The sequence below is a fragment of the Cydia splendana genome, chromosome Z (assembly GCF_910591565.1).
Source record: "Cydia splendana chromosome Z, ilCydSple1.2, whole genome shotgun sequence".
Classification (NCBI taxonomy): Eukaryota; Metazoa; Arthropoda; class Insecta; order Lepidoptera; family Tortricidae; genus Cydia; species Cydia splendana.
In genome coordinates this window covers 48538350-48553158 of record NC_085987.1, presented here as the reverse complement: position 1 = coordinate 48553158, position 14809 = coordinate 48538350, and the positions used below count along the sequence as shown (strand labels likewise).

General features: G+C 39.4%; 1 protein-coding gene and 2 long non-coding RNA genes across 3 annotated transcripts in view; 2 read left to right on the top strand and 1 right to left on the bottom strand.

Annotated features, from left to right (window-relative positions):
- LOC134804155 (uncharacterized) overlaps positions 1–14809 on the top strand; it is a 431198-nt gene that overhangs the window by 185422 nt on the left and 230967 nt on the right. The window lies entirely within an intron of this gene.
- The window catches only part of LOC134804161 (uncharacterized), a 292314-nt gene that overhangs the window by 62170 nt on the left and 215335 nt on the right, over positions 1–14809 (top strand). The window lies entirely within an intron of this gene.
- The window catches only part of LOC134804145 (type II inositol 3,4-bisphosphate 4-phosphatase), a 48915-nt gene that overhangs the window by 25904 nt on the left and 8202 nt on the right, over positions 1–14809 (bottom strand). Inside the window, exons 2-6 of the mRNA XM_063777090.1 lie at positions 14256–14411; positions 9371–9562; positions 7629–7780; positions 5417–5578; positions 248–591 (exon numbers count right to left, since the gene is read on the bottom strand). Of these exons, the coding sequence (XP_063633160.1) occupies positions 248–591; positions 5417–5578; positions 7629–7780; positions 9371–9562; positions 14256–14411 (1006 nt within the window). The remainder of the gene's footprint in view (positions 1–247; positions 592–5416; positions 5579–7628; positions 7781–9370; positions 9563–14255; positions 14412–14809) is intronic.

Genomic DNA, 14809 nt, shown 5'->3' with positions numbered 1-14809 from the left:
ATGAATACAGTTTTTCTTTAGGTCGCTTTAATATATTATTATTTATATTATAAAAACTTGATATTGCTTCCGCATTAACGTAAAAGCCAAGAGGTTAGAATGACATTATTACTTTTTTAATTATATTTTTTTTAATCTTTCATTTCGGAGACTTACCAGCCAGCCCTCGTAGTGTAGACGGCGGCCGGCTCAGAAGGGCTTCTTTTCTTAAAATATAAAGGTCCAAATGAGTTTAAATACTGCTTACAGTAGTTCAGCCGGCAGTTGGAAGCAGATCTTGGCTTCAGCCATAACCTCGTGCACCGTGATGTCCCCGCCCAGGCCCGAATGGAACCTGTACGTCACTTGGTGACTGTTGACGAAGTTCTGCTTCAACACGTTTCCGTACGAGGGGAACTTTAGCTTCAAGCCCAATCGAGGCGGTAGGGAGTGTGCGCGTCGGTGACACTGTATTCTGTGAATGTCTACAGTCTTGTCTGTGTGTATTGGGCTGCCGATGTAGGAGGGCTCCAGGCTCCAGCCGTTGACGGTCACGAAGCCGACGGTCTTGTTCTCGCGGGTTGATAAGGCTACTCGTACACGTTGAGAATCCTGTAGGGGGGAATATTGTGAGTGCGGAGATTATAACAAGAGTGAATTAAATAATTGTCCAGGGGAAAAATAACTCATATAATCCGGATTTTATGGTATATCTAAGTAATAATAAATATTTGGAGACAATCTTACACAGATCGAACTAGCCCCCAGTAAGCAAAGCTTGTACAGTACACCACACGGGGTTGTTATGCCATTTTGGGTTCTTGCTAAATTGGAAATTCTATAGCGTAAGTATTGAACAACCAATTTAGCCAGGACCCTCAATGGCGTAACAATTGCGGAGCGTGATGGTACTATGGGTACTTTGCGACGATATATATATAAAGTTATGTAGATAAGTACATACTTAGATACATAGATAACATCCATAACTCAGAAACAAATATTCCCGATAAACACACAAATAAATACTCTTGCCGGGATTCGAACCCGGACCTCCTGTTTCGTCATAGGCAGGGTCACTAGGTACCGACCAGGCTAGGAGGCTGTCGAATATCGATTTTTTATAGTATACCTACTATAAATTATGTATATCTAATAAGTTATGTTTCCATAATGACCCATCTACTAAACGTGTAATACATTATTTATTCTAATAAACGTACCCTATTGTCCCTCGGGTAACGGGATAGAACAACAACACAAAAAACGTCGATCCACCCTTGATACTCTTTGAAATACAGACTGCCATCTTTTTTTTAAGAGCTGCTCTTGTCTGTGCAGTTTGATCTAGTTGTCTCCACCTTGTCATCTACTCGAGCTGAAATTACGCGGCTATAACCAGGGTTGGGCAAAATACTGGCTTCCACGTATTTCAAATACAAATTACAAAATACATTTTTAAAAGTATTTGAAATACCAAATACAAACTACTTTGGTCACTGGTATTTGAAATACAAAATACAAATTACAGTGTTTAAAATAATGTATTTCAAATACAAAATACAAAATACTTTTAATTTTTTTTTGTTTAATCATTTAGTTTTTTAGGGTTCCGTACCCAAAGGGTAAAACGGGACCCTATTACTAAGATCCCGCTGTCCGTCCGTCCGTCCGTCCGTCCGTCTGTCACCGGGCTGTATCTCACGAACCGTGATAGCTAGACAGTTGAAATTTTCACAGATGATGTATTTCTGTTGGCGCTATAACAACAAATACTAAAAACAGAATAAAATAAAGATTTAAGTGGGGCTCCCATACAACAAACGTGATTTTTGACCGAAGTTAAGCAACGACCGTCTTTTTTTGCCGTTTTTTTGCATTATGGTACGGAACCCTTCGTGCGCGAGTCCGACTCGCACTTGGCCGGTTTTTAACGAATATCCTTTCCTAAAAACTTATAGGGTCATTGTGCTTGTTTTCGTCCAGCTCTAGTTTTCTTCCACTTGACGAAATTTGAATAGGAATAAACCTACATTGCTGCACAAATTTGGACTGATTTCAATCCTTAGCTAAACAATATATCTGTCTACATATAAAAATTATATTTGGCAAATAGTAAATTAAACATGAAATATATTATTTGCTAATCTGTCAAGTGGTCGAAAACTAGAGCATGGACGGAAACTACTGCAATGACCCTATCCCCTGGCTGTTGACGAAAAGTTCCGCGCAGAATAGCTCGCGCATTGTACCTACATATTTGTACCTCGTACAAGTCGTACATTATATTTAAAAAAACGTTCCATTTTAGGATCAAAGAATTTAATAAAAAAATGTATCTTGTAGAAATGTATTTTGAAGCTTAAAGTATTTGAAATACAAAATACAAAATACATGTGAGTGCAGTATTTGAAATACCAAATACAAAATACTTTTCCAGGTAGTATTTGAAATACAAATACAAAATACTAAAATGTATTTCAAATACGTATTTCAAATACATGTAATTGAAATACTGCCCAACCCTGGCTATAACTATTCTCACCAATTTCCGTTTCTAAGCATTCCTTCGTACGCTCAACTTACACGTACCTAAACGCGAGATATGTCTAGAAGCTCCACCATGAGTTCCGTGAATGACAGTCGATAGTGAGAAAGTTAAGGAAAATGTATGGAGTAATTGTACAGTGCCTCTACCGGTCACCTAAAGAACTAAAAATTTCAATTGGTACCATGAGTTACAAACGCTTTTACGTGAGTTTTCCATACGTGCTTAACTTCACACCTAAAACGCTCTCTTTCTAATTGTATAATGAAAACTGAGCCAGAATGATTCTACGTAAATACTTTACGCGAATAAACGTGACAGATGTCATCGAAAAATACGTGCGTAATTAAGACCTGTTTTATAATAAAATGTTGTTTCCAATACAAAACTTCGCCTGCTGGCTGCGTGGGCGTCTTTAAATGTCATTAAAAACTCTGCAAGAGTTAAAATCTATTCTTAGTATAGCCCTATGACATTTAAATAATACGTTGCCTAATGATATGAAGACGTTTAATATTATAAGCATTCAAATGACAATAGTTATTTACGATACAAGTGCGGAAAAGAGGAAATTCGAAACGAGTGGCGATAAATTAAAACACGACCGAAGGGAGTGTTTTAAATCGACACGAGTTGCGAATTACCTATTCGCACGTGTATCGTACAACGTTTTACAGTACATATGGCCCTTTAAACTTTTGACATCGCACGAAAAGTGCTATTTTACGCACTAGTGCGGGAAAATAGGACCATATGTACTGTAATAGTATTTTATACAATCGTGATATAATAGAGAGTTTTTCAGTCGAGTACCGTGTTTAATTAAGGTACGAGATTGAAAAGATTGATTATATCACTATTGTATACAATAGTTTTTCTACGAGTCAACAAAAATAATACTTTAATTTAAACTAGTAGAATCATACAAACAAACCAAACTAAAAGTATACAGCTAAGATACGCGAGAAGCCGCGATACCTTCATACTGGTACAGTCGCCATCAGATATATCGGAGCGGCCAAGGTGCTCACAAATATCGGAACACGCCTCTATTGTCAGGGCGTTAGAGCGCGTGTTCAGATATTGTGAACACCTTGGCCGCTCCGATATATCTGATGGCGACTGTACGCGTCCCGGCCGCCGCGCCCCGCGCCCTACGGCGGGCTGGTCAACGACACCTTCTCGTAACTCATGAGGCCCTGGTACTTGCTCCGCGCTAAATTCAATTTATAGACATTTATTTTCTCGATTTTGGCCACCGTCGCCTATGGGCAAGCAACACTAAGTGGTTTTCGTAGTCTATGGATGATGCTATATTAAGGGTGTCACATGCACGTTTCTGACTTATGAAGCAATTGTTTATACTATACAACCTAAAATAAATAATTAATTCGAGCTATGGTTTTGTTTCGTCCTCTTGATCGCGGCGAGCTGTGATTGGTCAATTTCATTATAGTTGACTAAACTGTATCGAAATGAATATTATAGTTGGGAGCCCATACATAAAAAATACCCAATTGCAGTTTGGTATAAGAAATATTAATTCAAGAATTACAGTCGACGAGTAGAAAAATATTTATATCAATACGTTTTGAATAAACATATTGATTTTTTTTTTCTTTTTTATTGTGTAACGTATCACATTACAATTTTTAAATTGTATACCTACTACAGATGACAATAAAAATTAAAAAAAATTGTGGTCAACTCTGGCTAACGTGGGACTCGAACCCACATCTTTGGATTGCTGACCTGGTCCAGAGCCCGACGATTGTTTTTATACAGGGTGATATTTAAGTCGTGATCAGTAATATGTTTTTCTAACTCTATAAACAACGAGTAATTTAATGCCCCTACTCTTATTAAAATCAGACAAGATGTTTTTTATTTTTTTGTTTATTTTTTGTCATTTATTTTACATCTGTATATTATATGTATATTTAAACGTATTGTTATTTTACCAAAATTGTTTCGTTTTTTGTATATGCATAAATTTTTTGTACATATTTGGCTCACCATTTATAGTTAAATATGAAACAAACCGCATGTACTTACCTTGTACAACACAATACAATACAAATATTTACTCTATATTGTACACCTCAATAAAAGAAAACAATACAGAAGAAAACAGAAATACAAGCAGAGGTGTTTATCAGACGGTCTTATCGCTAAAAAGCTGGTAATCGCTGGTAATGTTTGTAGCGAATACAAGAACCTTACCCCATAAGCACGCTGGTCTTAGATCCTTACACATCGTAGAACACTATGAGACCACACTTACCTGAATAGGGGCACGGTGGTCTCCGACACCCTCTCATTGACGTCGTAGACCACTATGCGTACCACCGTGTCTCCGGTGAGGCCGTCGCTCGCCCGGAACAGTATGGTCTTTTAGACGCAGGGATTGCTGCACGTCTGTCTAAGACCACTTCACGTTTTGGTCCAGTACAAGACTACAAGTACCTGTATAGTAGCGAGTGTCAGCGAGGTATATCCCATAGGCACGGTGGTCTCCGACACCCTCTCCTTGACGTCGTAGACCACTATGCGTACCACCGCGTCTCCGGTGAGGCCGTCGCTCGCCCGGAACAGTATGGTCTTTGAGACGCAGGGATTGCTGCACGTCTGTCTAAGACCACTTCACTTCTTGGTCCACTACAAGACTACAAGTATGTACCTGTATAGTAGCGAGTGTCAGCGAAGTATATCCCATAGGTACGGTGGTCTCCGACACCCTCTCCTTGATGTCGTAGGCCACTATGCGTACCACCGCGTCTCCGGTGAGGCCGTCGCTCGCCCGGAACAGTATGGTCTTTGAGACCCAGGGATTGCTGCACGTCTGTCTAAGACCACTTCACGTCTTGGTCCAGTACAAGACTACAGTACCTGTATAGTAGCGAGTGTCAGCGAAGTATATCCCATAGGCACGGTGGTCTCCGACACCCTCTCCTTGACGTCGTAGACCACTATGCGTACCACCGCGTCTCCGGTCAGGCCGTCGCTCGCCCGGAACAGTATGGTCTTTGAGAAGCAGGGATTGCTGCACGGCTGTAAAACAAAGTGCTTCTATTTACCTCCGACATTTTGAAAAAAAAAACAAAAACCGAATCGACAGAAAAGTTCAATATACATATACACCGCCCGCGGAGTACACATCTCAAATATGGAATCCTTGCTATTCTACATATACTGAAAGAATAGAACGTATTCAACGTAAATTCATTAAATTTCTGTGTTTCAAAATTAAATCTCCTTATAGCTCCTCTAACTATCTATCTATTTGTAAAAGACATCACTTTGTACCACTTCAAAAACGGCGGGAAATAGCTGACATAAGTTATTTACTTAGTATCACTACTGGTTTGGTGGATAGTCCTGAATTACTTTCCAATCTCTCTTTTAATACTCCCACTCGTTGTAAAAGGTATTATCCTCCTATTTCCATTAAATTTTCATCGTCCAAATACAGACAGAATAGTTTCTTGTCGCGTGCGAGTACAGCTTTAAACAACCTGGCAAACCAATTAGATATAGATATATTTAATTGTAAGATACCTTTGGTTAAACATTATTTGACGCTAAAATGTTTTGATTGAGCATGTGTAATCAATCTTTGTTTGCTACTTTTCCATTGTATTTCTGATTGTAGGTGTTTTTAAAATATTGTCATTTTTGGAGTGTACTTAATATGTAGGTACTGTAAAAAACTTTATGTTGTGTGTTGCTGTGTCCGAGCGTTGACACTTTTCATTTAAGTAAACTTGAATGTAATAATCTGTAGCTACATGTGTGATCCTGTAATTGGCTTTCCATCTCTTATTAATTGTGAATACTCTGTATAGATAGCTGTTGGATCTCCATAACATAAATAAATAAATAAATATAACCATTCCAGTCGCAGAATCATCAAAGTGGTAACTAAATGTCAGATGTGAGACTGTATGATACAGGATGTTTTTTTAATGACGGGGCCCGTTTCTCAAAAGCTTATAACTTCTAAATAATACAAGTGGAAGTCCCTTTCTAAGAAAAGCTGTCAAAAAGTGACATCCGCTTATATTACAAGTTACAAGCTTTTGAGAAACGGGCCCCTGTAATATTTTAATAACGTGAATAGGTACGTACTTATATAGGTCATACCACAGACAAAACATCCTCCAGACTTAGCATAGTCGCGCTACCTTTACTCCATGTTCGAGTCGAAAGTGTCTTTGTGTGACGTCCGTGTCTTTGAACGGACCAATCACGGCACGGGATTTCGCTCACGTCGTCCCGCGCACCCCCGCATTTTTGGCATCATTGGTTGCATGAAATAATTACTCTAAACTCGGTCTAGAGGATTCCTAGTCTATGGGTCATACTGAGCAACTTTTATTATGGGACCAACCACAAAATGACGAAAAAAAATTGCCCCTCATAGAAAATGTCAACATCAGACCAGCCAAAATGTATGAAACACACAATTTTTTTATGAGATCGGGCTTGGTACTATATAGTAAAAGTTGCTCATATATTTACTTCGTAAAATATTGCAGGACAAAAAAACGCCTTGGCAGTTGTCAGGCGAAGCATACTGAAACTTACCTACGCGACGCACCGCATTCAGCCGCAGTCCAAAGCCGGGTTTCCGGTTTTTTCGGTGATTTCGATTTTACGTATAATTTGTAAAATAAGGTATTTTTAGGATCAATGCTTTAATATTAATTCTTCCACAACATATACACAATACGTTGTCATAGGTCTGAAAATAGCGATGGTTGAGTCGTATCCTGCCTAACACCACCTCGCGGAAGTTTGCTTATGCTGATGACCTGGCCCTTGTATGTGACACAAGGAGACAGCTTGGAAATGGGACAAAATACCCTGGAAAAGGACCTGTGTCGCAGAGGTTGTCGCACTAGATCTTCTAACAAACTGGTTTGTAAGACTATAAGGCACTTACCTCGACAACCTCGGTGGTACCACACCGAACGCAGAGGCCTTTCGGGTAGCGAACGTAGAGGACCACAAGAGGGGAGGGCGGGCGGCCGTGCGTGTCGCAGAGGTTGTCGCACTAGATCTTCTAACAAACTGGTTTGTAAGACTATAAGGCACTTACCTCGACAACCTCGGTGGTACCATACCGAACGCAGAGGCCTTTCGGGTAGCGAACGTAGAGGACCACGAGAGGGGAGGGCGGGCGGCCGTGCGTGTCGCAGAGGAGATTGTCGCAGGACAGCGCTAGCTCACAGAGAGGCACTTCGTTCATGTCTGCCAACAAATAAGGTATTTAGAGACGTGGACACGTACTAAGTGTGAAACGTCAATATAAACGTCATTCATACTATTTTTATTAATATGACTTTGATGTTTTATAGGGGTGGGGTCCTTCACTCTGTACCTGGATAATTCATTATGCTAACTTTTATTAGCTAATGCTGTAAGGCTTACCTACTGATTTGGGAAGACTACGAAAAGCTATTGTCTTCATCGTACAAAGTCGTTCAGGCCCTGATGTTTTCCTACAGCCTATTGTGGAGTTCCGCAAGGAACACATCTAGGCCCAAATATTTTTTATGCTGAATTTATATAATATCAACTAAATGAATAATCTTACCCGTGACAATGCTTCCCTGCAGCCTATTGGTAGCTAGTATAACCACATGAGGTCGGATCTTGTTAAGCCAGTCCCCCAACGAGGCGATCTGTGCCTTAATGTCATATAGCTTAATGAGGAGTACCGCAGGGAACATATCTGATCCCAATGTTTTTCTACTAAATTTGAATGGCATAAAAGTACACTTACCAGTGCCAATGCCTCTCTGAAGCCTATAGGTAGCTATATCAACAAGAGGCCGGATCTTGTTAAGCCGGTCCCTCAACGAAGCGATAACTCTAATAATGTTGTCCTAGGGATCCCACAAGATAGCGTTCTGAAGCCTGATATTTTCCTATAGTTTATTGAGGAGTACCGGAGGGAATATATCTGGGTCCCCTGGGTACGTGTCTTTCTGCTAAATTTGCATGGCATACCTATAGTACATTGTAGGAGAGGACGGAAAACCGCTAAAAGATGGACGAGTGAGTTTGAGGGCCGACACGTTAGTGGAGGCCCTCAAATAATACGAGTCCATCTTTAGCGTTTCCGGCCGAGGCATTACATAGTGCTTTTCACGACTACTGCGAGGAAATAAGAAAACATTTGCATAACTATAAGTACTAGCCCGCGATTTCTTTGGTAGCAAATTACTGGCCACTGCCTGTGCTGTCTCTTGAATTTCGGTACGCGTCAGCGTAAGAATATCATTTTCTTCATTAGAAGAACTCATTTTTATAGCGAGCGTAGATACGTGTTTCTTGTATTTTTTAGTCAAACACAATTTACACTATCCAATTCAGTGAGTATTTTCCGATCCCGCCTTTTTACGTTTTTTTATCACTTTTAAGAGGCGTTTTTCTGTTGTTTGCTTCAAACCGACTCTAAACTTAGAAGCGATTTTGCTAAAAAAACCACAAACAGCTACAAAAGTAAAAAACGCCTTAATCGTGAATCGAATGAACTGAGTGAATGAATGATTGGTTTTGACATTTCTTTTTTTTTTAAACAAGAAATTGGTCCTATGAATAACCTAATTTTATTTTTGAAGGAAAAAGTTGCGCCAAAAAAGACCTTTAATTGATTTTTATGTTTTAAATTATACTCATTGCTGTAGCGAACCGTCACCAATGACAGATCATGATAACAATGAAACATTGTAGTAGTGGTGGTTCAGATGCTAAAGCTATTGCCTATTTTCCAGCTTGGTTTTAGACCATCTATTGCCACATTTCCGAACAGTGGCGTGAAAAAAGTATAGTTACCAGTGACAATGCCTCTCTGCAGCCTATAGGTGGCTATATCAACATGAGGTCGTATCTTGTTAAGCCGGTCCCTCAACGACGCGATCTGCGCCTTGATGTTGTCGTAGGGCGCCATTTGTATGGCTTCCAGCCACAGCGTGCGCTCCGACTCGTGGTGCGCCGCCATGCGGTAGCTCACCCCGTTGTCCCACACTGAAAGGGAAGAGATCATTAAAACTGGCAAATGGCAAGCCATCAGATATATCGGAGCAGCCGAGGTGCTCACAAACATCTCAACACGCCTCTATTGTCAAGGCGTTGCAGTGCGTGTTCAGATATTTTTGAGCAACTCGGCCGCTCCGATATAGTATCGGATGGCAGCTGTACCTACAGTGTACGAGTACATGCTTGCTAATAGTGTCGGGACACTAATTACTTTAATTAGTATTAGTTCATATAGAATTGGGACATAATTAGTTGTGGTTTCATTTTCTTTTATAAAAATAATAAAATACAATTACAGTTTAATAACCAACATCTAAAGTATTCATGGTGAAAATATTATTTTCACTTCTCATTCTCATGCTCAAAAAGTGCACCTTTATGTCGTGCGTAGACGACATAAAATCGCATTTTATGCTCTAGAGCATAAAAATAAATTTTTCTTCTAAGACTAAGGTAATCGGTCTCGACAGCCAAACAGTTAAAACATATTGTACAATTTTACTGAGCAATAAAATTGTGTAGATGACAAAACTTGTTATATTATTTTATTTTTGCTACAATTTATTAGAAATCCGTATTTTCTGTCATTAAATTTAGTAAATTACATAAAATAGGAGTCGATTATCGTTCAAGAATGCTGCGAAATGTTTGACTTGGCAGAAAGCCAAGCGTCTGAAACTCTGATCACATGATGAACATTAAAAAAAAATTAAAAAGTTAGTTGGCGGGAATTGGTTATGTATTATGTTCTTTCGCTTTACGACAATTTCGTGGTGTAAATTGCCGTGAAAAATATAATTATTTTCCTCGCAATCTAAGTGAAAAGCAGAGTGTACACCAAGGGCATAAATAAATGTCCATTTTTACCCTCGTCTACTATTAAAAATTGCCTCGGGTAAAAATGGGTCACTTTATGCCCTTGTTCTACAATCTACTATTACAGTACACAAGGTGCTACTTTACTTCACTAGTGCGATAATTAGGACATTACGCAACTATGTCGAAAACTTAAAGGGCCATATGTACTGTAAAATGTTGTACGATACATGTGCGAATAGGTAATTCGCATCAACTCGTGTCAATTTAAAACACTCCCTTCGGTCGTGTTTTATTTTACCGCCACTTGTTGCGAATTTCCTATTTTTCACACTTGTATCGTAATGTACTATTAGCTAGCTTTATGCATTTAACAAATATATTTTCGTTAACTTTAACCTGTCGATGACAGTTTTATGAGGATCACTCATATACCCTTGTAATTGATTCCTTAATAATCAACACGCCAAGAATGTCGACAAAAGTGTTGTGCAGAATATGGTGGGGGTCCACTACGAAGACGACCTTTCTCCCGACCTTTCGACCGAAAGACCTTTCTCATAATAAAACATATCATTTTACCCTTTGACATTAATAATAATAAAAATGAAATCGACTTCAAAAAGGATGAAATAAAATATTATCCTTTTTTATGTCTATGCGTTACCAACTGATATGTTTGAAGTCGGTGCCAAGCCAAATTTTGAAGCATACCATGACTTTGGTGCGTTTCGATAAGGATTTACCTACGTTGGATTGCCTTACACGACGACAATGAACGTACTTTCTGTAGGTACAGTCGACGTTAAAAATATGTTTACACTTTTCTTCTTATTGCAAAGGAGTAAGGTGCAAAAGTGTAAACATATCATTGACGTTGACTGGACCTAAGAACACACCTCAGAACACACGTTCAAACCTTCTTGGCGCAGTCCGTACCATATATGTTTGTCGGCACATTAGTGTAAATATAAATGCATTTTTTTGCCGTCATATTTTTTAAAGAGCACTTCTTACTAATGCTCGAACAGTCTATAGAACGCAAGTGTGGGATTGGAACTGAGTTATTTCCCGTCCCTTATCCAGAGGACTACATTTCAAAATATAAAACAATTCAAGGAATTTACCTTCTTGCCAAATTTCACCTAAAGCGGTTCAGTTGTTTAGCCATGAAAAGGCGACAAAGAGGCAGATAGAATTCTTTACACATTTTTTAATAGTTATTAGTACAGTTCTAATGGGATTTATAGCCATAAAGCTGATTATTCTTGACTGGTATTGTTACTACTTGACTTGGCACCGACTTCAAACATATCAGTTGGTAACGCATAGATATAAAAAAGGATAATATTTTATTTCATCCTTTTTGAAGTCGGTTTCATTTTTTTTGTAAAAAGTTTTTATTTTACCATTTTTAGTTTTAACGCATTGTTAAGAGCGCGACGCATGAATGAAAAACAAGATCATGTTTAACACTAAATTCGTGTACCTATTACTTTAGTAAATATGTAATCAGGAATTTTCTCGAGTCCGTCTGGGAAATTATAATTCCTGTCAACTAAATCCATCCGCCCGCCCCGCCACTGACCCAATCCCTCAGCCCCCCGATCACTCAACCTCTTAGCACATCAACCCCTGATCCAGGAACCCCTCGATCCTGAACCAGCAACCCTTCAACCGCCCTTCCCCGACCCCTTACATAATCCCTGGCCCCTTAACTCCTAACCCTAACCCCCGATCAGTAGCCTTACCAGCTTACCACGAGTTTGACATTGATATACAGTAGAGTCCGGTTATAACGACGCCCAAGGGACCGCTGATATTACGTCGTACTAACCGGACGTCGTACAAAACGAACTGCCAATTTTAATATATTTTTTTAATCAAAATAATTACATCATTTTGTATACTTATGCGATAATCAAAGAAAAAAAAACCTTTCTTTTAAAATATTTATATACGTTAGTATTACGACACCTTGTCTTAAATGGAGAGACTTGTGTGTTTAGAAGAAGCCACTTTTCAAGGTACCTACGCGTACTCACTCGTCATCCGCAAATTACTCGAATCCCGTAAAATATAAAATCGTAATTCTTGGGGATCTAATCAAAATGACGTGGTTTTATCACACAGTTCCTATGGCCACCTCCTGTGTCCATCATCAGATCAGCTCGAAGGTACTTACCTACCAAAATATGTATTGCATTGTCACCCAACTTACATAATTATGTATGTTAAGTTTAAGCTCAATTGAATAATGGGAATTGGGTTTTATTTAGTTTGCAAAATTACGAAAAGTGACATGACTATTTCATCTTGCTCCGTATAGGCAAAAGGGGGAGCGGAGTTGGGTGCGCGGGACGGAGTAAGCTTCTTACCAACAATTTATTTGTAAAAACTACGTCGCTCGTCGTTGTAACCGGACTTGACGGACGGATTTTGAGTCAATTTCCGTCGTTAAAAGCGATCGGTCGTTATAAGCGGAGTCGTAATAAACGGTTGTGCTTTCATAGTAGCTTGTACTAAAACCAAACAAGTGCCTATACTTTCGTCGCTATAAGCGGTTGGTTGTTATATGCGGAGTCGTACTAAACGGACTCTACTGTATTCGCTAGCATGTGTGTAACTTACTTCCTATGCATCTCGCTCGTACTAACCTTAGTGTGAGCGATATGCATAAAAAGTTACATTTAGATGCATAAGACGTTAGCGAATATGTCAATGTCAAACTCGTGGTAAGGCTACAGTTGCAGTACATCAAATTGGTGGTTTTCGGAAGCAAATGCTCGAGTTACTTTAGAAAACCCCGAAATCACTTAACACGTGCCTTTAAAAATTGAGGTGTTCTCTCAATTCCTCATGGATTCCATCATCAGACCAGAACCAAAAATAATACGGAAACACCTTGGAGGTAACTTCTTCCAAACAAAAAAAGAATTACTCAAATCGGATCACAGGTGCCGTAATCGCTGAACATACTTACATTTAAAGAAATCATCATCATTATCATCAAAATAATCATCATCATCAGGTCTACTTCATCAAATTGGTCGTTTTCGGGAGAAAATGCTCGAGTTGCTTAAGAAAACGCCCAAAACACCATGCATGTGCCTTTAAAAATTGAGGAGTTCCCTCAATTCCTCATGGATCCCATCATCAGAACAGAACCAAATTAAAATGGGACCAACTCGGAGGTAGCTCCATTCAAACAAAAAAAGAATTACTCAAATCGGACTACGGATGTCGGAGTAATCGGTGAACGTACATAGAAAAAAAAAAAAAAAAGATAGCCACAACCGAATACAGAACCTCCTCCTTCTATGAAATTGAAGTCGGTTAAAAATGAAGCACTGATGAAAGCCGTCGTCCCGCCGTCCTTTAATATAACATAATGGCTTGGTTTATAGAATTACTAGCTACTGCATGAGATCATGATAATTGTTTAATACTATCGTAAGTCCTTCCCCGGGCCTCGAACTAACTCCATACGAAATTTCATCTCTGTAAATCCCTTCAGCGGTTTAAGAGTGAAGTGGTAACAGACAGATACACAGAGTCACGTTCGCGTTTATTATATATTAGTTAGGGCGGCAGATTCCCTCGGAGCCGGTGAAAATCACACCCTTGGGCCAGAAGTCGGCCATCGCGATGGTTTCCAGCAGTGAGTATGAGTATAATGCCGCGATCGCAGCTGGAACATCCTCGTCTCGAAACGGGCCTTCTTGCGTATATATTCCACCTGCTGCCGTGGCGGAAACATGCAGGCGCGATAAAATAATAAACTTCTTCTCTTCTCTTCTTTTTAAATAGCCCTTTTCAATCCTTGAGATGTAGCTAGGCCTCCTTAAATTTTTGACAAACTTACCTATCTGAAAAGGCCAGTGGCCGTTCTCATCCGGCGGCTGGGTTTTGACCCGGTGGTGGCCCAGGACTATGACGCCCATGGGCTCGTACCACGGCTCGGGGCCCTTTAGGTAGAACAGCAAGTTGCCGCGCAGGCGGAACCAGCGCAGAGAGCACCCTGTAACAAAAACAAGCTGTATAATGTCATGCAGTTGGCGAGGAACAGAAGCCTATTAGTTCAGTCATTATAGATTTTGACCTGTGAATAATCAGTTCTTGGATTTTTTTTCGTAGGTCCCTCGGGGGGGTCACTGGGAGTGTAAATTCAAAAAAAGTAGACTGAATCAGGCTCCTGTGTATATTTGAAAAACGGTTTTTTCTTGAATAACTCGGCCATTTTTGATTTTACAGTAAAACCATGAGGACAAAAATTGTAGGAAATTTGATTCTCAACAAGTTTGGTCCTCACAATTTTTCTTCTAGAATCGATATTTTGGAAATTAAATTTGAAAAAGCGACAAATTCAAAATATTTTCATCATCTCGTTTATTTTCAACTTTACGGCATAAATGAAGA